This window comes from Harpia harpyja, chromosome 6 (genome assembly GCF_026419915.1).
Source record: "Harpia harpyja isolate bHarHar1 chromosome 6, bHarHar1 primary haplotype, whole genome shotgun sequence".
Classification (NCBI taxonomy): domain Eukaryota; kingdom Metazoa; phylum Chordata; class Aves; order Accipitriformes; family Accipitridae; genus Harpia; species Harpia harpyja.
In genome coordinates, this window is record NC_068945.1 from 8,718,713 (window position 1) to 8,739,520 (window position 20,808).

At 47.7% G+C, this 20,808-nt stretch overlaps 2 protein-coding genes across 4 annotated transcripts in view; one reads left to right on the top strand and one right to left on the bottom strand.

Annotated features, from left to right (window-relative positions):
* The first annotated feature begins 43 nt into the window (after positions 1 to 43).
* ITFG2 (integrin alpha FG-GAP repeat containing 2) lies at positions 44 to 15,410 on the top strand. Of its 2 annotated transcripts, none has more exons than XM_052789091.1 (12): positions 44 to 198; positions 1,563 to 1,658; positions 2,109 to 2,150; positions 3,010 to 3,187; positions 3,503 to 3,642; positions 4,086 to 4,234; positions 5,379 to 5,473; positions 7,755 to 7,808; positions 9,499 to 9,590; positions 10,126 to 10,243; positions 10,845 to 11,018; positions 11,176 to 15,410. In XM_052789091.1, exons 1-12 carry the CDS (start codon positions 103 to 105, stop codon positions 11,322 to 11,324), a joined length of 1,383 nt encoding a protein of 460 aa, XP_052645051.1. In that variant the 5' UTR covers positions 44 to 102; the 3' UTR covers positions 11,325 to 15,410. The 2 variants fall into 2 exon arrangements, with proteins under 2 accessions (XP_052645051.1, XP_052645052.1); XM_052789092.1 differs by lacking the exon at positions 44 to 198 and adding an exon at positions 524 to 1,190.
* Positions 14,275 to 20,808, bottom strand: part of NRIP2 (nuclear receptor interacting protein 2) — a 23,317-nt gene continuing 16,783 nt past the window's right edge. The window contains exons 6-7 of one of the 2 annotated variants that reach the window (XR_008235494.1): positions 20,296 to 20,448; positions 14,275 to 19,556 (exon numbers count right to left, since the gene is read on the bottom strand). Coding sequence is in view for 1 of the 2 variants with exons in the window: in XM_052789093.1 (XP_052645053.1) it covers positions 20,356 to 20,448 (93 nt within the window). In the remaining variant the exon portion in view is untranslated. Of the gene's footprint in view, positions 20,449 to 20,808 lie in introns of both variants that reach the window. The other variant, XM_052789093.1, reaches the window with a different exon arrangement.

Consider the following 20,808-nt stretch of genomic DNA (forward strand, 5'->3'; position numbering starts at 1 on the left):
CCCCGGCTGCTTTTGTACCTGCGCAGCCGCCGTCGCCGCCCCAGCCTGGCGGGCGGCCCGGCAGCCAGCGGCGGGAGCTCCGCCTCTGCGGGCGGCGGCGGGATGCGGTCCGTCAGCTACGTGCAGTGTGTGGCGCTCGACTTCGGCGGCAGCCTCTTCCCGCACGCCATCTGCCTGGGGGATGCCGACAACGACACGGTCCGGAGGCGGGGTGGCGGCGGGCCGGGGGCTGCAGGCCGCGGCAGAGGGGCGCTCCCGCGGGCGGAGCGCTGCGCCCGCTTCGGGCGGCGCAGGCGGGGAGAAGGCCGCAGCGGGCCGCCCCGCACGGACCGGGCTCGGCCGGCCTGGGGAGCAGCCGGGGGCGGCCCGGGGCTGCCCGCAGCCGCGCTCAGCGGCGGGGCGGGGGGCAGCGGCGGCAGGGGTGAGGCGGCCGCCGGAGGTCCCTTGCGGACGGAACGTTTCGGTGCCTCTGGGCGCAGCCAGTCGGCGCTTCCGTCGCCGTTAGACGCGCTGGGCCGCCTTGGCGCGGGCGCTGGGTGCCGCACCGCCGGGAGGTCGGTCGGGTTCCGGTCCCGAAGAGAGACGCTGGGCTGTGGCGGTGCGGGGACGCGGGGAAACGCTTTGCCGGGGCCCAGCGGGTCGCCGACAGGGTAGAGCCGAGTTTCAGTGTCTCTTGACCTGTGCGATGGATGGATGTGCATCGGGGACGCTGCCGTCAGCCCCACAAACGGTTGTTTCTGATGGGTCTGATTCGTCTGTAACTAGGAAGGGGTTAGCTTAACCAGATATATGTAAACTGTCCCTTCTTCTCAGTGGTCAAATGTTATTACAGCCCTGTCCTGAAAAGCGTCATGGCTAGCAATGCAGGAGATGATAAAACAAATTTTCCCGTAAGAAGGCGTGTTATGTGGGGCAGCGTGTGCAGGGAGTTAGGAAATGCACACAATTTAACTACACAGAGGCATTTAACTACACAGAGATGCAGAAGATGGGATAGTAGGAGCAGGCTCGTCAGCAGGGGTGGTTGGTGATTTTTAGCAGTCGTCTTCAAAGAAATAATCAGCATTCTGAAAGACTTTTACCCCTTCATCAGTGAGATTGAACATCCAGTGTAAATCTATTGTAAGTGTTCTTGCAGACTCTTTCTGGCTGGATGAGTACATTTTCCTCACTGCCATCATCTTCCTCAGGTGATTCAAGAAAGATCGAGTCAATCTAGATTGAAGGATGAAAGATGGGGTGATGAGGGGGATGATTAGCAGAGCAGGATGTTAAAACGGTCAGTGACACAACTCTGAAACAATGGCTAGAGAAGCAGTGGATAAGGGGATGTTGCTCTAAGGAGCCACTCTCCAGCTCTTTTATCTGCGAGAGTAAAATTAGGGCTTTTGTTCTTTCTCAGACTTTCTCTATTGATTCGAGGCTGTCTCTAACTCTTGTTTTGCTTTGCTGCTGCTTCCCACAGAGTGAATTTTTGGTATAAATTCTGTAATTATTGCTGTGTGGGAATACTGTTACTGTAATTGTGAATTTCTTCTTACTAACCCAATTCTCTTGTACAGCTGAATGAGCTAGTGGTGGGAGACACCAACGGGAAACTCTGTGTTTACAAGAATGATGACAGCAAACCCTGGGCTGTGCGATCTTGCCAAGGAATGGTCAGTTCTTGACAAAATTTTTAACTGGTTGGGCCTTCTGGTGTATTTGCAGCCAGCTATCCTTGACCACTGCCTAGGAATATGTAGGCCAGAGGGGAATGGCAGCCAGAACCGGTTCTGGTGCCTTTCATGTAGTTGTGCAAGACCCTGCTTTTGCCCACAGCTAGCCCAGTGGGCTGGAAGTGACAAGCAAAGTACTGAACAAACACAGGAACTGGGCTTCTGTCCCACCTTGACCCTGCTTGTGTGCACTGTGGATTTTGCCCCAGGGCTCTGGACAGTTGCATGGCAGATGTGTTTCTGTCCATGACTCTGCTCTCTTTGTCCTTGAAAAGGCTGTTTAGAGTTCAGGAGACGGTTTATGACAGAGGATGGGGTAAGGCAGAGGCTTATCCCAAAGTGCTCTTTTGGGTTGCCTCCTCTAATGTATGTCCTTCTTTTCTCTTGCAGCTCACATGTGTTGGTGTGGGAGATGTATGCAATAAAGGAAAGGTGAGAGCAGCCAAACTCTTCCCAGCTGTGTCTGTAGGGCACGTGGGAGGTGCTTAGGAGATTAGGGTCATGTCATACCCTGAGTGTGGAGGAGGACAGGTTGCAGGTGCTTTCTCTCCAGGATCTGCCCTTGCTCATACAGCTTCAGCACTACTGTTTCAAAACTGTTCTTCTGTTTACATATAACTTGTATCTTTCTGTGAGCCATATTCAGGTTTTAGTGAGCAAGGAAATCCATCCTGTCTTCATGAAGTACTATTGATTTCCATGTCCCCCTGTGTGAGCGCTGCAAGGCTTTGGTGGTTTGGGGGTTGCTCCTTTTCCTCAGTGGCTTTTGCCCTGCTCAGTGCTGGTCCCTGCTGTGGACCGTGGCCCTTCTGCTGCTTGGCTGTGTGCGTTTAAGGTCATCTAAACAAGACTGAGCCGCAGAATAGTCTAGACTCCCAAGCAATTCCACTGGGTCTAATATGACTCATTTTGCTAGATTGCTATTTCTGGGGGTTAAGCCAGGACCACTGAGTCCAAAAGTCCCAGTTTAGGCACCCTGCCTAAAATACTGTAGCTATGTGTGCTCCAGGGGGGAGCAGAGCTGAAGTGAGCATTGAGAAAGCCACACATTGTTTGGGGATTGCATGCATGCATCAGCTTGATACCCTAGTCTGACAAGGATGAACAAGAAGTTTGCACCCTGCGATACCTGAGTAGTTTGTATGCTGGCCAAAAACCTTCCCCTGCTCCCTCTGTAACAGTCATTGATCTTGATGGATCTACCCACGTTACCTTCCCTCGCCCTGCTGTGGGACAGCTTCTGCAGTTTCTAAAAGAGGAAAAATCAAAAGGCTTTTCTCTTCCCTCTTAGAATCTCGTGGTGGCGGTGAGTGCAGAAGGCTGGTTTCATCTTTTTGACCTGACTTCTCCAACTTCAAAACACCCAGATGCTTCAGGCCACCATGAGTTGGCAGCAGCAGAAGAGCAGAAGCCAGTGTTCAAGCAGCACATTCCTGCCAACACCAAGGTCATGCTGATCAATGACATTGGTGAGCCGGGAAGCCTTTGTGGGAGTGCAGGGTGAGGGAGTTTGGGTATGAGGTGGTGGGGGAGGGAGGGTGTGTGGGACTCGCAGAAGGAAATTACTACCTTGCTGAAATAGGTGCTCTAGCAAACCACAGCCAAGTCATGGAGGGGGGAAGCAAGAACTTCAGGAATTTTCCTGAAGTGCAAGTTCTCATTACAGGATTGGGATCCTCAGGGATGCTACCTGATGGAAACCAGCACAGTGGTTTCTGAATGTTGGGGCTCTTGGGGCTATGAAAGGCTGAGAGCGCCCATCTATCTCCTTGTATTCCCTGCAGATGGAGATGGGAAGTGTGAGCTGGTGGTGGGTTACACTGACAGGGTGGTACGTGCCTTCCGCTGGGAGGACTTGTCGGAGAATTCAGACCATATCTCTGGGCAGCTGCTCCTGTTGAAGAAATGGCTGCTAGAAGGTCAGGTAAGGAAACAGGATGTTCAGAGCAGAACTTGTCTTACAGTCTTCAAGAGCTGGCTCTCCCAAGGGAAGAAGGAAGCACAAAATCACAGTCCTATCAACAAAGCAACTGTCATGTTGATGACTTGAAAGGAGATTTGCCCAGTGGTTGTCCTGTACGTGCAGAGCAGCTAGTGGGTTGGTCTGGGAAACAGTCAGTTGCTCACACTCAACTAGAGAGCATTAGTGGAAGATACTAGTGTTGTTCTTAGGTGGCTTTTGGTAGGGAAACAACCTTTTACTGTAACTTGGACGTTTTGCTTCTAGCTGAATTTGTTCAGCTCCTGCTCAGCTCTGTCAGAAGATCTGCCATATTCAGGCTTAGGTACGAGGAGCACAGTGAACCCTTCTGAGATGTTTAAAGTTATCAGTTTGACTCTATCCATGTTTTTCCTCTGCCAGTATAGGTGGACAGCCTCTCTGTGAACCCAGGCCCTGATGGCTCACCGGAGATGATGGTGTCTCAGCCAGGCTGCGGTTATGCGATTCTGCTGTGCACCTGGGACTCAGAGCAGCAGGCCACGACAGAGGGAAGAGACAACTCTGTCCCAAGCAGGTGAAGAGCGTTACTGCATGGGCTAGATGAGGAGATTCCGCTGTAGATACCTGTCACAAGAGGGCCCCGCCACACCACCTTTCTGAGGGGGAGTGCTGTCATTTGTCCTTGCTTCAGTGACCGCCTATACTGCTGGGAGTTCATGACTTAAGCCCACCCGCACCCCAGCTTCCATGAACACTCTTCATGTCTCTGTCACAAAGTTGAATGCTACTGCTTTCTTGATATCCCACTCTCTTCTCCTTGGGTTGGGCAAGGAGAGTGGCAAAACCAGCTCACTAAGGGGGGCGGTTCTGGGGGCTAAGGCAGGGAAAGGAGTGACCTAGATCTCCAGAGAAAGAGTAGTAGGCAATCTGGTGACCTATCTAATGGTGGGAAGGGTAGCAACTGAAAGGCTGGGCCAAGCCCAGTTAGTCCGAAGCCTGGGATGACACTTCGGGTTCATTCACTTGTTTCTTCCAGGTGAGGTAGTTGGAGGTTTTCCTAATGAGACCCCTGGCAGCCAGTGCTGTAAATCACAACCAGAGCAATTGGGATGAGCAGTGGGGTTATTGTCCTTGGTGCTGGAGGGATCCTTGTGGGGAATTCAGGTGCTTCTGTGGTGTTCTGTGAGATTTTTAAGGCAGACCCAGAAAACTGCGGGAGGAGGGGAGCTAGGCAATTAAGTCTCCTTGATGTCTTGGAGACCTTACTGGAGTGGTGCCCTCCTAGCCAGGAGCCAGGCCCAGACATGGTCTCTGACCAACCTGTTCAACCCTGAGCAGACACTTCCTGAGTGAAAAGCACCCAGGCTTATGTGACAGTAATGATAAAAATTGTCTTTTTTTCCTTGACTGGAATACATGTTTTACTGACTTTTTTCTTTTTTTTTTTTTTTTTTTTTTTCCTTTGAGCTCTTTCCAGCTTTCTGATGCATCAGATCATTCTAGTTTTGTTTGTTAATCATTTAGCAAGTTCCTTTCATACCTGGGGTGGCATGCATTCTTTTCCTTGGCCTTTACCATTAAAGGGCTAACCTATGCACAAACTCTATCAATCTCTGGATTTGTAGAGCTTTGGAGTACGCTGCTCTTTAGATTGTTCTGGCACAGTCCCAGGCATGGTTCCCTAACCCTTCCCTGATGTCTGTCTCTCTTTTCCCTAGCGAGGCCCCTATTCGAGATGTTATTCTACACCAAACATCTGGACGGATTCACAACAAGAATGTTTCCACTCATCTAATTGGTAGCATTGGCCGAGGTGAGAGATTAGGAGCTTGGGATCTCTGGCCCAACAGTTGCTCCGATAATTTTTCAATATGTCAGTCCAGCGTGAAACCAGATTTCCTGTGGTTGAAAAATAACAGTGGAGGGCAGCTGCAAGAACGGAGGGAACTCGGCTTCTGTTAGCCAGCTCCCAAAGAAAGACAGCTGGATATTTGCATTTGAACTTTTTATAGCCTTTGTCCTTCCCTAGGTAGCTCTTACTCTTGACCTAGCACAACAGTTTCTCTGCAGCCTCCAGTGGCCTGCAGTTAGTCATCCTGAATGGCTGCCATGCCTTGCTCCTACAGATGTCCTTGGTCTTTGCTTTTGCATGGCTGTAGCTTATGCCCTCTTCTTATTCCCTAGATGCGTCCCTTCCTTTCCACAGCCTCATCTTTATTCTTGCTTTTGTGCTCTTCAGCATTTGATTCCCAATGCCTGGCAGCTATATCCTGCTATTCTTTCACCAATGCAATCCCAACCCCTCCAGAGCTGCTTCCATATTTCATTTATATCACTGTCCTCTGTCTCCTTCCGATGTATTCTGTTCAGCTGTTGTATGTAAACTCTCCACAGCTGCTGGCTCCTCTCAGCCCTGACGCACCGCTGTTTTGTCCAGACTTTTCTTACACACTGCCACTGCTTCCCTTGTGTAACTGCTTTGTGCTATGACCTGTGCCTGGTGCACCTGCCGAACCTTGTTTTGGTACCTATGGAGAATAAGCAGCTCTCACTCCTCCTCGGAGCGTGTGGGCATAATACGAGAAGGCAGAAAATTCCCAATGCAGTTTACTTTCTCTTGTGTGCAGCTGGCTGGAATCCAGCTGCATTTGCTCTGTCCAAGTATTACCCTCTGCAGTGCTGTCTGAGAAATGATTTAGGCTGTCCAATGTAATTAGAGCTGGGAGAGAAGAGCAATCCACTGAAACCCCTCCTCTTCCCCTTCCCCAGAGTACCCTTCCTCCCCAGTTCCTAAGCTTGTCATGTTTTCAGCATCTTGGATGCTACTATGAGCAACGTGGTCAACAGAGCATGAAATCACTTATTTCACTGCATACAAAGCCGTGCATCTAATGAGAGGTCTCTGTGAAAAATGAAGGCACACAGAATAAGGGATGAAGAGAAGGTTCTGAAAAGCCCACTGATGCTGGACCATTAGTAATGAAACAGCTGAAGAGTGCCATGCTGACCAGTTTGTAAGGGGGACACAGCAGATCATTTGGATCAGAGCCTGTCTGGATGAATGTCAGCTAGGGGCAACAGAGCACTCAACCAGCTGACTGTTTGCTTTAAGCTGATCTGCAGAAATAGCGTAGTCTGTGTCCGGGGAGCGTGCAGGCTGCTGGAGCTTGGAGCTGTCTATGGGCAGTGGAGGGAGGCTTGCAGTTACTACGTCATTCTGGGGAAACTGCCTATTTGCTTTCAGCTCTGCTGGCTTGTCCCCGACTGCCAGGTTTCCTGGGTTCCTGCAGACGTCAGGGAGCCAGCATCTCCTACATGGTCACTGAAAGGATTAAATGCAGCTGTACCTGAATACAGCTCCAGTCCTCCCCCACCAAGTGTGATATCACTTTCAAAACCTGACCTTGCATGTCTTTTCTGACTGGTAGCTAGGTAGAGAGTGTACTGAAGGGCTGAAGCAGCCCAGTGGTCAGGGGAGTCTCCTCTTCAGATTTAACTAGTCACATTTTTCAGTGCTGTCCTGCACACAACTGTGATACACAGGCTTTGGAGAGGATGCTGCTTGCAGGAAGTTCACAGATGTATAAGCATAGCCCAGGAAAGCCAGGGCTTAGCGTGTAGATGAGCATGAAGGCACGTGTCTAATCTGCTCATAAAGCAAGGGCTCTCTAGCCCAAGGACCAGTGTTTGCTGGGAGAGCATCACAGCTTCTGTGCAGTTTTGCTGTAGTGAAAACAACAGAGTTGGTAGCATGATAACCAGACTCATTCAGGAGTTGCCATGGAGGTGCTTTTGTGCTAATGTGACTGGGCTTTGTCCTGGCAGGACCTCTCTTTTAACCCTGTGCCTATATTAGTGCAAACGGAAGGTCTTGGGTTTTGAGATGCCAGTGCCCTACAAATAAAAGCCAGCATCAAGTACAATTGGTTGCAAGAATCTGCAGATGCTAAGCAAAGTGTCAAGGCTGGGCAAAAAAGGGAGGCAGGATGGATCAGCTTGTTTTGGATCTTTTTTTTTTTTTTTTTTTCAGGAGAGGGAGGGGGCAATGGTTATAAAATGACATCAACTCCTGTAATTCTCTTCTGCGCTTACAGGCTGCTCCAGTGAGAATAGTGGCTCTGGTCTCTTTGCCCTCTGTACTCTGGATGGTAAGTCCTACCACTGTCCTCGAAGAAAGACCTGTTGTGGGGTGGCCAGGACCTGTCACTAATTCAAAGCAGGGAACCAGGGGCTCAGTACTTCTGGTTTTGAAAGAAGGGGGAGCTGGGCTTCAGAAATGCTTCCTGGGTCAGGCAAGAGAATTTGACTCGACTCCTTCTGCTGACATATTTTATATGAAGGCATGAAAGCTAAGACAGGAGCCAAGGTAAGAGTTGTCACTGTGAGCAAGTCCCCCAGAAACAAGGTGTATGATAACATACCTGTTTCTGAGGATATGATGAAACATTAAAGCTGAACCTATTTTTCTGTTCCTTACTGAATTGGGTCTGATATTGCACAGGCTTGCTCTCTTCAGGAAACCTGTTGTGTTTTCTATCTGTTACTAGTATCTGCCTTTCTCCCCTGGTACAGTCTATTCATCTGTGGATTTCAAAGCATTTTACAAACATTAGTTACTTGTATGGTCCCATGGCCTATGGGGTTAGAAGTATTAAAGCCATGCTGCAGTGAGCAGCCGGGAAAATGAAGAGCCTAGGTCGTTGGCCCAAAGGCACACTGAAAGCTTGAGATGGAGAGTGAGACTAGAACTTTCATCTGCTGACTCCTAAGTTGCCTGCTTACCCAGTGGTCAAACAACTGTTTGAGATGTCAGTTCAACAGTGCCATTCATGTAGACAGGAGCCTCTAAACCACAGCAGAGATGTGTCCTTGTACTTGAAGGGACTTGGGTTGTTTCCAAAAGCATTAAAGGAAATGGATGCTGGAACTTGAGTATTGGTAGAGAGGAGCTGGCCTCACGCAGGCCTAGAGTCAAGGATTTTTCAGCTTCTGATGCCCAGCCAGCAAGAAGGCTGGAGGGGCACAAGGAGTTGGGAGGGGACACAGCTGGGACAGCTGACCCCAAATGACCCAAGGGATATTCCAGGCCATATGACATCATGCTCAGCATATAAAGCTGGGGGAAGAAGAAGGAAGGGGGGGATATTCAGAGTGATAGCATTTGTCTTGCCAAGTAACTATTAGGCGTGCTGGAGCCCTGCTTTCCTGGAGATGGCTGAACACCTGCCTGCCCATGGGAAGTGGTGAATGAATTCCTTGTTTTGCTTTGTTTGCCTGTCTCTTGCTTTACCTATTAAACTGTCTTTATCTCAACCCATGAGTTTTCTCACTTTTGCTCTTCTGATTCTCTCCCTCATCCCACCGGGGGGGAGTAAGTGAGCAGCTGCGTGGTGCTTAGTTGCAGGCTGGGGTCAAACCATGACACCATGCTATTAGCCAGCCAGCTCTCAGCTGATACCTGTCAGCATGCTGTCCTGAGATCACACGATCTCGTGGGACATGGTAAGAAGCTTCTAGTTTACTCACTGTCTCATGTGAGATCTGTTGACGTACTGTACTTTGGGACCCTGTTTTTGGCAGTTTTCTTCTTGTCTTAGAGCACAATCCTATTAGCAGGGCTGCTGCCATTTTTCCTCTCTGTTTCCAGTTACTGATGACAAGATAATGGACTGCTGTCCTTCCCAGAATTGGAACTGTGTTGCCTATTAGCAACCACAGCCTGTACCATGGGCCCAACCCTCTGCCAGCAGACCCTAAGTGTTGGCAAACATCTTGCTCCCTTTTAGTATTTTCAAGACAATCTTTTTCTTTTTTTTTTTCTTTCTTTTTTCCTTTCAGGGACATTGAAACTCATGGAGGGAGCAGACAAGCTACTTTGGTCTGTGCAGGTTGATCACCAGCTGTTTGCTTTGGAAAAGCTGGATGTTACTGTGAGTGTCTGTGAATAGGGCTGGGAGGGATGAAGACAAAAGCTCAACATGGCTTTGTGTATATGAATTTAGGAAGGGCAAGGGGAGTATGACTCAGCTGAAAAAGGCTGCTATTATCTCAAGATGACACAGAGTGCTCTGACTGTACCCGTGCATTCTGCACTTGTGTCAGTCTGTCCACCTGCAAGAGGTTGAGCTGTGTCCACCTGTTTGACCTAGTGAGCCCAGCATCCTGTGAACTTTTTTGTGCCCCAGCTGCTCTTTTAACTTATTGCAAAGTTGAATGGTTTTACATACTGCTAACACCCCGATTGTCTAGGAGCTCTTATGATACCTAAGGATTATGATAGAGAAGAGAGAGATGGTCTTCAAGTGCAAAAAGACTGGACAAGTGCAAAATGTCTGGACAAGATGTCCAAAAGTGACGTCTTGTTCAGACGTGAGTGTTCTGTCTCTGAAAAAGCAGGAGAGATTCTTGACTGCCTCTGGGAATAGTTGATGTCTGTGCTAATATGCGATCTTGTCATTCCTGCAGGGCAATGGGCATGAGGAGGTGATTGCCTGTGCATGGGATGGTCAGACATACATCATCGACCACAATCGGACTGTTGCCAGATTTCAAGCAGATGAGAATGTCAGTGCGTTCTGTGCAGGTGGGCAGCCTGACTGCAAAGCCAGCCCTCACAGCATTTCTCCCTCAAAGCTACTACTCCCCTCTGGGAGACCTGGAATCCTTTGCCTGTTTGCAGTGGGGAATAATTTCCCTGTGTGTATACTGCAGAAAGCCCAGCTAGTCTTTCTGCTGGTGGCATCTGGGAAAAGTAGGGGTGAGAGAAGGTGACGTTGAGGTTTGTCTGTGATGGTTTGGGGTTTTTTCCCTGTCCTTTTTGGGAGTACTACAGTGGTCTCTTGTCTTTACTGCTTTTTCAATTTGCAGACTTCTAAGCAGTTCTCATATGGGGATAAGGAGCCCCATGGAACTAGCCTGAGCCTTGGCTTTGCTCAGTCCCCTCTCTCAGTCCTGCAAGCAGGAGCTTGCAAATCCCCAAGCTCCATGCATTAATAACAGTTTAGAGACGCTTTCTTGCATTTTCTCAGAGGGACTTCATATGCCCGAGTACATGTCTGTGCCCCTCCCCCCAGGTGCTCTCTGCTTTCTGCTAACAGCTTTGGTACCTCATCATGAGAAGTTACCTATTTGCTTTCTCTGTCCTTTTGGAAATAGTCAGATCTCCACACTTTTGCTTTCTTCAGGCCTCTATGCATGCAAAGGAGGAAGCAACAGCCCCTGCCTCGTTTATGTCAGCTTCAATCAGAAGATCTACATCTACTGGGATGTGCAGCTGGAGAGAATGGAGTCCACGAACCTGTTGAAAATCCTGGATTGTGACCCAGAGTTTGAAAACCTCCTGCAGCAGCTGGGTGTGGGTGAGTGCAGAAATGGTGAAGGGCGTACAGGAAAAAAGAGAGGAAGGGCTACTGGCAGGTGATGTGCTGGGAACTAGAGTTCTAGGTACTTCTTGAGGAAGAGGGGCTTACATACTGTCTGTTGAGAATCCCTAACAACTGTCTCTCTTTTCTATAGAAAGAAGCAATGTCTCTGCTGTCAAAGATCTGATTCACAAAACACTGTATTTTCCTGAGAAACAGCAGCAGAGCAGCCCCTCGCAGTGTCAGGATCCTGCTGGAACAGACTCCTCTGCCCACTACACTGTCATCCAGGATCCATTATAACAAGTCACATGGAGGCTGACATCTTCAATACCAGCACAAACTCTTCTCTCACTGGAATCGGGCATCTAAGGAAGAGGAGACTGTTCTTGTCCAATCTCTGTCAAAGCTTGCAGAGAGCAAAGGGTGTACAGGCCGGGTTCTGTGGAGGGATGTGCTTGGCTGTAGGCTTGAGTGAAGGTGGTGGGTTGATTCGCTTTTGGCTGAGGAAGCTACCAGAACAGCGAGAGTCCAGGGTCCTGCTCATTTGCCTTCCATTGCCAGTTTCCATGTTCTCTGCTAGCTACGATGCTTTATGGGTGACTGTGAAGGAGCACTGACAATATAAGTGGAGAGAACAGCTGAGCTCAGTCTCTGTTTTGTCCTATTCTTGCACCTGCTCTAGTGATTACTTCTGAATTCTTAGCAGGATCACAGCGCAGGAACTGCAGATGGAGGAACCGAGTTAGGGAGCAGGCGAGGGCCTTCTCTTCCATTTAGGTGTGTTTTTAAAGTAGACCCAGGCATTGTTTGCCTTTGCTCTGCTGCTGCTTTTCTACAAGCAGTTTCTCACAAACCATCTCCCGTTCCGAGGAGCTGGAGATGTCTGAGAAGAACCACAACTTGCACTAATAAAGTGTTGAGAGGTAACAGCTCCAGCGAACCCCAGCTGTACTCGAGAGGCATTGCTTGTCTCCATTGTCTTGGGCAGGGTGATCCCAGAGATGGCTGTGACTTAGCAAAGCAGCTGTGAACTGGGCAATAAGAGGAATCTGTCTTAACTGTGGATCTGTGGTGCTGTGAGCTTGGCCGTTCCATAATAAGCAGTGGAAATGCCACACTTCCTTCTTCTTGTGGAGAGTGCCATGCTATTTTGAGTCCTGCACAACTGAAAGAGGTGGACTGGACATGGCGTTCCACTCGCTGGTATGCGGAGTCTGGAAATGGCCGTTGCTCACCCAGGCTGCTTGTATGCAAAGGCTGGGGCAGGAACCTTTCCACATGCTGCTGGTGTTCTGCTTTTCCCCATCTCAGCTTGCCCCTTTCCTAACTCAGCTTGTTAGGATAGGAGCAGCAGGTGAGCCTGCTGTTTTGCATCTATTATCTTCTCTCACTGGTGCGATGTTTTATTGGACGTGCATAACAGATGGAGCTGTCCCTTCACCCTTATGGCAGCCTGAGGGGGTTTCATCCAAGCCAGAGCAAATATTCAGTGATCTCTCTTTAGCAAATAGTAACATTTAAAGATCCTGCAGGCTGTTGAAATCCTGCTGTGCTATACTCTGCAAAACATCCAAGGGCAGCTCTAACTGGGAGAAAGACTTTGTATAGAGGAAAGGAGTGTCTTGCCCTTGGGTCAAAAGGACTGTTGTTAAAGTAGCCCTATGTAGTAGAAGGGCAGGATCTTTACATAATAAGCCTTAGCTTTTCTTTGCAATTTCCATCTGTAGATTTATATAAGCTTTGTAGAGGACAGCTTCTGTCCTCTGCATTTGATAGCTGTGAAAGTTGAAGCACAGGGCAGTGAAATGGTATGACCTGCTCTGTACCAGCTAACACTCTCCTTTCTTCTTGGACCACTCTGTCTTCTGACTCTGTAACTGCAGTGGAAGTTTCTCTCCGTTTTAATGACCTCACTGAGAAGCATTTTTAAACGTTTCCCTGTCATACTAAGTGCTTGTGTACAATAGGACCCTTCAGGCAGGAGCTCTCAAGTCAATAGTGCTTTAGTAACAGTGGTGTTCAGAGCAGCAGGGCTTCAGTTTGTCAGCTATGGAGAGCTGATAGTGTAAGGACCATCTCTGCTGAGGGCCTAAAGCAAGGAGTTGTGTTGAAGCTTGTCAGCTCTGGACTGTAACCTCAAGAAATTCTCAGCTGTCATGATGCTGAGATGGGCAGCTGCCCATCCCAGTGGGCAATCACCATTGCTTCTGGCAAATTAGTCAGTGTGACCCCTTGGGCTCTCATCAGTCTCATAGGCCTTTCCTAATGATGGTGAGTCTTGTTGGGGCTATTAACTAGACCACAGTATATTGGTTTCTTACTACTTCCAGGTTTCTGTTTCCCAAAACCTAAAGCTGTTCTTTCTGATCACCAGAATGAGTAAGGATTCTCCCTTCTGTCCCTTCAGGTGAAGTAGCAGCAGTTGCTATGCTTACCTCCTCCCCTTGGGGCTGAGCTGAGTCAGGGAGAAGCAGATGTCCCTACAGGTGGGGTGGACAGTTTGGTTTCACTGTATTCTGCAATACTTTCTGCCTACCCCTGTTGCTACCTGGTTTTAATCTTGCACTTCAGAATTAGTGGAACTGACATGAAGAGGGACCACAGCAGAGCAGGACTCTGCAGAGCCGTTTCCAGAAGCATACAACGGAAACGGCATTTTAGCAATGTCCCTGAACAGGCCTGTGTCTTGGCATATGCTGTTTTTCCATCCTTAACACAGACTGCTGTTCTTCCTCTACTTAAAGCTGTGTATTTTTTTGTCCTGCTCCCCCTTCGCCCCTGCCTCCCCCCTCCCAAATTCTGTGGCTTCTCCCCCCCCACAGGGGACAGAAACAGGATGGTTGCAAGCAACAGAACATAGTAATGCTTGAGTTTTCGGTCACGGCTCGCAGAGCCTGGCATGTGTACTGCTGCACAGGTGACGGGCTCTTCTGCTGTGTGTGATTTGACAAAAACAGGCGCAGTCCTACCACAACTTGTGCCTGCTATGGCCCCACTCAACACTGTTTAGCTTTGGTGGGGCAGGTGTTCTCCACAGAAGTACTCTCTCTCTTGATCCACTGCTGGAACCCTAGAGGCTCCTGCAGCAATTGCCTGGAGCATTTTATTTGCCTGAGAGTTGGGCCAGGCTGAGCTAACCTGGTAGTTGTGTCTTACAGGCTATTGCAGTGCTGCTATATTGTAATTCCTTCTTGAGGCCTAACAGGGAAAGAGGATTGTCTACACTCAGAGAACAACTCAATGCTGTCTGTCCATGCCAAATATAAACCTTTATTAGCAACAAAAGCGCAAGGGGAATACAAATGGTTGTATGACTGAAACTGTTTTATGCAAAACAAACTTTGCAATACAGGTCAAATGATTTCTAAGGAAGGAAGGTCAAATTGATCCACTGTTGGACTGTTAATTTTTGAGAAGAAACAGGAAAGGGCTAATGGGGGAGAGATGACATTTTCGTAAGAACCATCTTTAAAAGAAAATGGGGCAAAACCAATGCAAATGTTGGGCAGGGCAACCTGTGCAACCTAGCCCTCTTCTCTTGTTGGCCTGAGGATAACATTGCTGTGTGCTGTGCAAGCCTAGGCATGCTGCATTGTGGAAAGCAGAGGTGAGATGATACAGATGCTACAGATCATCTGTTCCCCAAAACTATTCAGCTCTTAAAACCATTTGACAGGAAAAACACTAATGTTTGAGGGTTTTCCCTGCCGGTCTTATATTGCTTACAGCTCATAATAACTTGCAGATGTATTTGGCTCCTGTGGCCCTTGTGCACAAAGGAAAATGAAAACTATCTACAGAAGAATTAATTGGAACTTCTGTACTGTTCCTTGGCCAAAAGATTACTTTCCTTCCTTTTTCATGCCCTGAACTCCAAAGTGACAGTTAATAGACTGGCTACGGTCAATACTTCTGAAGTCAATGCTTCAGGCTACTTTCACTGGCAACAATTTTCTGTGAAGTATATATATCTGCTCAGAGAAGGAGCGGTAGGCTAGGAGTTACATTATACTTTCATTGTAACTCATTGCCTGCTTGTCCTTGCCAGCCAGCACAAGCCACGGAATTGGAATTAGAAGTTGTTCCCTCCCACGCAGCAGAAAATGTTGTTTGCTGCATCCTACTCAGTAGCAGGTTGGCATACCCAGTGGTGCCAGGAAGCTTTTCAACAGGGCAGGATTTGCAAGACCTGTTTGTATGTCCCAGTGCCAGCACACGACAAATGAGGAATCCAACAGCATTCTCGGGTACTGGGGGCATTTGCAGATCAATGATCCATGGCTTTGGTTGTGATGTTCAATTTACTAGCAAAAAAATAAAGGTAGGGGGTTGCTTTATTTTCCTGAGACATAATAAACCTGCTGGCCATCCCTGCCCTTGTTTTTATGTTGTCTTTGCTGAATGTAGTTATTTCTTTAACTCTTCAGGTATATCCTGGCATTTGCCAGTGGAGTCTCTTGAAAGGAGGACAGACTGCAAACATACATAGGTGCCTCAGGGGTCTTCAGTTCCACAACTTGCCCGCTAGTAGTGAAAGGAGGAGCAGGCATCTGGGAATATGGTTGGCTGGGGCTCCCATTTTGTTCAAAACCAAGTGACCCCAGGCTCCTGGAAATGGTCCTGATGATGGCTTCGGCAGACTGCATGTTCTTGGGATAGGTTTACCTCTTGCACATAGGCCTTGGAAGGGGCCTTGGAAGTCCATCTCCCCATCCCTGGGCAGGTTCAGCCATACATCTTTCACACCTGCCAGGTAACACTTGCTTCTCTGTTCCAAAGACTTGCTGTGACAGAAGTTTCCCTACAGACTGTTTCACAACTGTTGTGTCTGCTCTACTGGAAAGTAGCCCTACTAGGAGCTGACCGCCAAGGCGGTTCAGAGATTATCCCTAAAATAATGACATTCCGTTGTCTGTATTGAAGGATGGGCCTCATTGTGAGGAAGCCAGTGTTGGACGCATACAGGATGTGCCTATGTCCTGCTCTGAGGTGACAGTTTGTACTAAATTTCTACTTTCCTTTTGAAAGTATTATCATTTTTTGATCTCCGGTGGAAAAGACCTTTAGATAGCTCCTTCCTTCCCCTTGTCCCCCAAAAGCAATAGAGATGACTGGAATTGAGGGTAGGGAAATGTATCTATATAATAGGCTTTTCCAAAAGAAACTACAATTGAGACAGTCTTCAGCCTTGCCAACCCACTTAAAAATTACTTACTGGGCTCCCTAACATAGGAAGACTTTTAAAAATTACCATATTTGTAGATGGCGTTGAGTTTGCTTCTTTGAGATGTTGTAAGTCCTGTTTTATAATCACATCTTTTAAAGCCAAGATTTCTGTCTTTCACAATGGAAGCTGGTATTCCCATGTAATGACACAAAAATGCTGGTCTTTGGAGAAAACACCAGTTTGGGCAAGAATTCAGAATACATGTGTTAAGGTCAGTAAAAACATGTCATTTAATGCCAAGGAACTTTGGGAGATGGAAACCCACCAGGAGTTCTGTTTGATGATGAGGAAATGAGGTACTGACACTGTAGGATTAGACTGGGATTTAGGGAATGAATTGAAGTGAGGCGTCAGCCATGGTCTTATGACTTGCAGTTCTCATTTAGTCATATAAATGTGTTTTTCTGTAAGTTCTGTCTGCAACAAAGGTTGATGGGGAGGTTCCAGGATAAATGTTGGCAACAGATTCCTCAATGTCTGGGTGGAAGAGACCTTTATTGTGTGGACCTGCATGTTCAACTGACACAGACAGGATGAAGGTGAAAAGCATATCGTCTGTTCTGGAGCTGCTTTCACAGCTGAAAAGAGCTCTCACATGCTAATTTAGCACTTGCTTGGAAACATCCTCTCCGTGCCTGGCAAGTGGCACAGTCTACATTTATACATGCAATCGTTAACAACAGAGGGAAAGGCTGGCAAGATAGTGGCACAACATGGGAGAGTATTAGCAACCAGGGTACAGGAAAGTGTTAAAAGGTTTATCTAAAAAGGAAAGAATTCCTTCTGGAAGAGGCAAATTTGTCACTTACTAGTGTGGAAGAATGAGGGATTCTCTTGGGGGAAGATAAGGAGGATGCAAAGAAGGATTCATTATGCTGAGAAGAGAGGGACAGATAGGGCTGGGGATTTTCACCTACTGTAGCACATAAATTCGCAGAGGAACCTAACTGTTAGTGATCTGAGAAATGAGGCATGCGAACCACAGAAAGGCTTCTAGAAGGATTGGAGGATGTTCTGAAGGTGAGCAAAAGCGGAGTTATCCCGAGACTTGACATGTAGGAACAGCACATGGTGAATTCCAACAGCAGCTAGTGTACGTGTATCTGCAGGGCTGCGAGTGACAGGCACTAGTCAGAATTGTCAACTCAAAGTCATGCCAATTTTCTGTAAGATCCCATCCAGCACCCTTTAAATCATTGGAAAGATTCCTGTTGGCTTCAGTCTGAGTTTGGGAAGACATACTGACCTACGCCCTCACCCTAACCAGAGCCCAGCTCCAAAACAGACACCCACCAGGCATGGCTCTCACACAGAAGTGGCCAGGACTGAAAGCTGTTGGTGGCCTTCCCCTTCCCTTGGCAACCACTTGTGGGCACCAGCAAAGCCCAGCAAAAGCTGTCAGATGCTCTGGAAGGCAGCAGAGACCTGCCCGGGCATGAGCAGAGCCCGGCAAAAGCCCTGGGGTGCTCTGGAGGGAAGCAGGGCCCCTTGCGAGCACTGGCAAAAGCCACCAGATAGGGTTAGGATTTGGATTAGAAATAGGGATTAGGTTTAGTTATATAGTTAGGGGTTTAGAGTTAGAGGTCATCATTAGGGTTCGGGTTCGTGTTAAGGTTTAGGGTTAGGGTCAGGGTTAGGGACAGAGTTAGGGTTAGGGGCTAGGGTTGGGGATTAGGGTTAGGTTTGGGGGTTAGGATTTATAGCTAGCGTTATGTTTAGGGTTAGGGTTAGGCGGTTAGTCTTAGGGAGTTAGATTTAGGGGGTTATGTTTAGGGTTAGGGTTTATGGTTAGGGGCTAGTGTTTAGGATTAGGGGTTAGGGCCAGCATTAAGGTTTAGGGGTAGGATTAGGTTTATGGGTTAGGGTTAGTTGTATGGGTTAAGTTTAGGGTTAGGGATTAGGGTTTGGGTTAGGGTTGGAGTTAGATTTAATGTTTAGGCTTAGGTTTTAGGGTTTGGGTTAGGGTTGGAGTTAGATTTAATGTTTAGGGTTAGGGTCTGTCTTTTTTTTTTTTTAATAGATCATAAAAGTTAATGAATAATAAGAGATGTAATGGACATATCTGTCAGCTTTAGCAGAATGTTTTCCATTGTTCCACATGCCATTTTTAGAGAGCAGTGAGAGTTGGAATCTAGGTGAGTTTCTGCACATAGGAACAGGTGTTTCATCTATCGCAAACAAGATTTTTTCAGTAGAGTTGACCCAGGTAGCATGTAGATTACAGCTGAGACACAGGATGGTTTAGTACAAGTCTGAACTGTCATTAAAGACCCCTGGGTTGGAGAAGCCAGTCAGACATGCAGGTGATACAAATCCAGGAGGAATTACTGGTACTTTGGAAGACAGGCTCATTGAGTAGACATGGGTCCTGACGTAAATGAGAGAACTGTTGGTGTCATTCAGGAGATTCATGGAAAGCAGTTCATGCAGCCAGAAATAATCAGATGCATAAGTAGAAGAATGGCAAAGAAGCCAAGGAACAGATCAGAAGCTGCAAGATACGATGACTAACAATAAAAGTCACTAGCATGATGCTGCTTGTAGGAGAAGCAGATGCCAGTCACACCAACTAACTCTGGTAAGTGCATTCCAAATCATATCAGCCAGGATGTATTCAGCTGTCCTTAGCATGTGTTAAACTACAGCATACAGCATCTGATTTAGGAAAGAACTAACAGAAAAAAGCAAAAATGCATACACAAGTTCTTTGAGAAGCACAACAGAAACAATGAGTGGCTTGATGAAAAATGAAGAGAGCCAGCTGTGTTTAATCCAGGAAGATAGGCAAAATGGGAATGTCATGACATTGTAAGGGTGGACAAAGGGACATTGTGCAGAGTTTGGATAGTGAATCACTAGTCATGAGGCATGGAACAAGCCCTGATCTGGAGCATCTTTCCTAGAGCTAGTAAAGAATAGGCATGTATTTATCATACAACTATGCTCTAGGATGCAATTAAAAAAAAAATTAAAAAACCCTCAACAATTAAGTGACTTAATAATCACCCTGGTCATCCCACATGAGTTCACAGTTCTCTGACCTGAGCTGATACTGCGAGGAAGTCTAGTTCTTGTTTCATGCAGGAGTAGCAAAGTTGATAGGCTCTAAGATGCTGGGACTTGAGGCTGATCATGTATCTGTGTCCAATCACTAGATTTCAAGTTGAAAGAAAGGAGCTTACAGAGCAGAAGACTCTGGGTGCTGTAATTCATTGCAGCATTTAAACTGAGTGGCAGGATCTCTGATGATGCAGCAGAGGTGATGGGAATGTAGCTCTAGCAGCTGGAGTGCGGAGAAGAGAGGCCTGGTCAGAAGAACAGGGTGTGCAAGTCTGGTTACCACGTATAACACCAAGAGATGATAAGCATTGCTATTCATATAATATAGCTTAGTGGCCAAGGAGGCAAAGTGGCAAAGCCCAAGCCCCTGTGAGTGTCCACTGTACTCTAGACATCTATGCTCAGCATTTCTGCAGAGGTTTCTTAGAATTAAGAACTCCAAAAGTGTTCTTGCTGCAAGATTTTTGCTAGAAAATACTTCTGCTCTGCTCTGAGCCAGCAAAAAGTAACAAAATCCAGCTTCCCAGAGCACAGTGAGGGGACTGGCCACAGAGTCCTTCCTGCAAAGAAATGGGAGGAGAATCTGCTCACATTGAGGCAAAGAGAAGGGAAGCATTCATGGCAATCTTTGGAGGCTTTTGGAGAAAGTGCTGTCCTCCTGTCCACAGAACAACTGCAGATTGTTCACGGAGACTCTTTTGTCTCATGAACAGAGGCTATTGTAAAAATAAGTCATTAAAAGGGTAGGGTAAGTTTAGTAGAGAAGCAGGAATTGGAGTGACTAGAGACAGATAGAAAAACAAGAACAAAATGCCCACTTGGCACACATGGGAACAAGCAAGAGGGTCCACTGATAGGAGGGTTATCTCTCAAGATGAGGCACTCCCAGCAACAACAGCTTTCAGCACCCATTTGCCTTTTTCTCACTCCCCAGTGAATGCCTCAGCCTAGAACTCAGCAAGGTTAGGGGCATGTGAGCCTCACCCTCATCTCTCTCTCATGGCAGCAAGTCTCCTCAGCCCCAGACATGGGGAATGCAGCCAGTCACTGACCAGGCTCTTCAGAGGTGTGTAGAAAAGGCAGCTCTTGACTCAGTGCTTTAAATCTCAGGACTCCTTCCTCCAAGTCGATGCAACACTAAAGAAGGGGAGAGCCAGTTACTTGCTGGACATTTCAGATAGCAAATCTCACAATATCTGTGACTGGGGAAAGCCTGTATAACCATCCAACAACCCCACTTTGGGTTTGTAGAGACCCTAGAGTTCCCCTCCCTGTCCCCCATGCTGCCTCCTTGCTCCTATTCCCTTCAATGGATTCCTCTCCAAAGCCTTCACAGGGCCATTCCCCTCCCTTCTTTCTATGACTCCCTCTGAGGTGATGTCCTCACATCACTCAGCCATTCAGCCCAATGCTTTTCCTGCTTTATGAGTCTGACCCGGCTACAAATATTTGATAGGCAGGAGCAAGCCTGCTGCAGCCATATTCTGAGCCACCCAG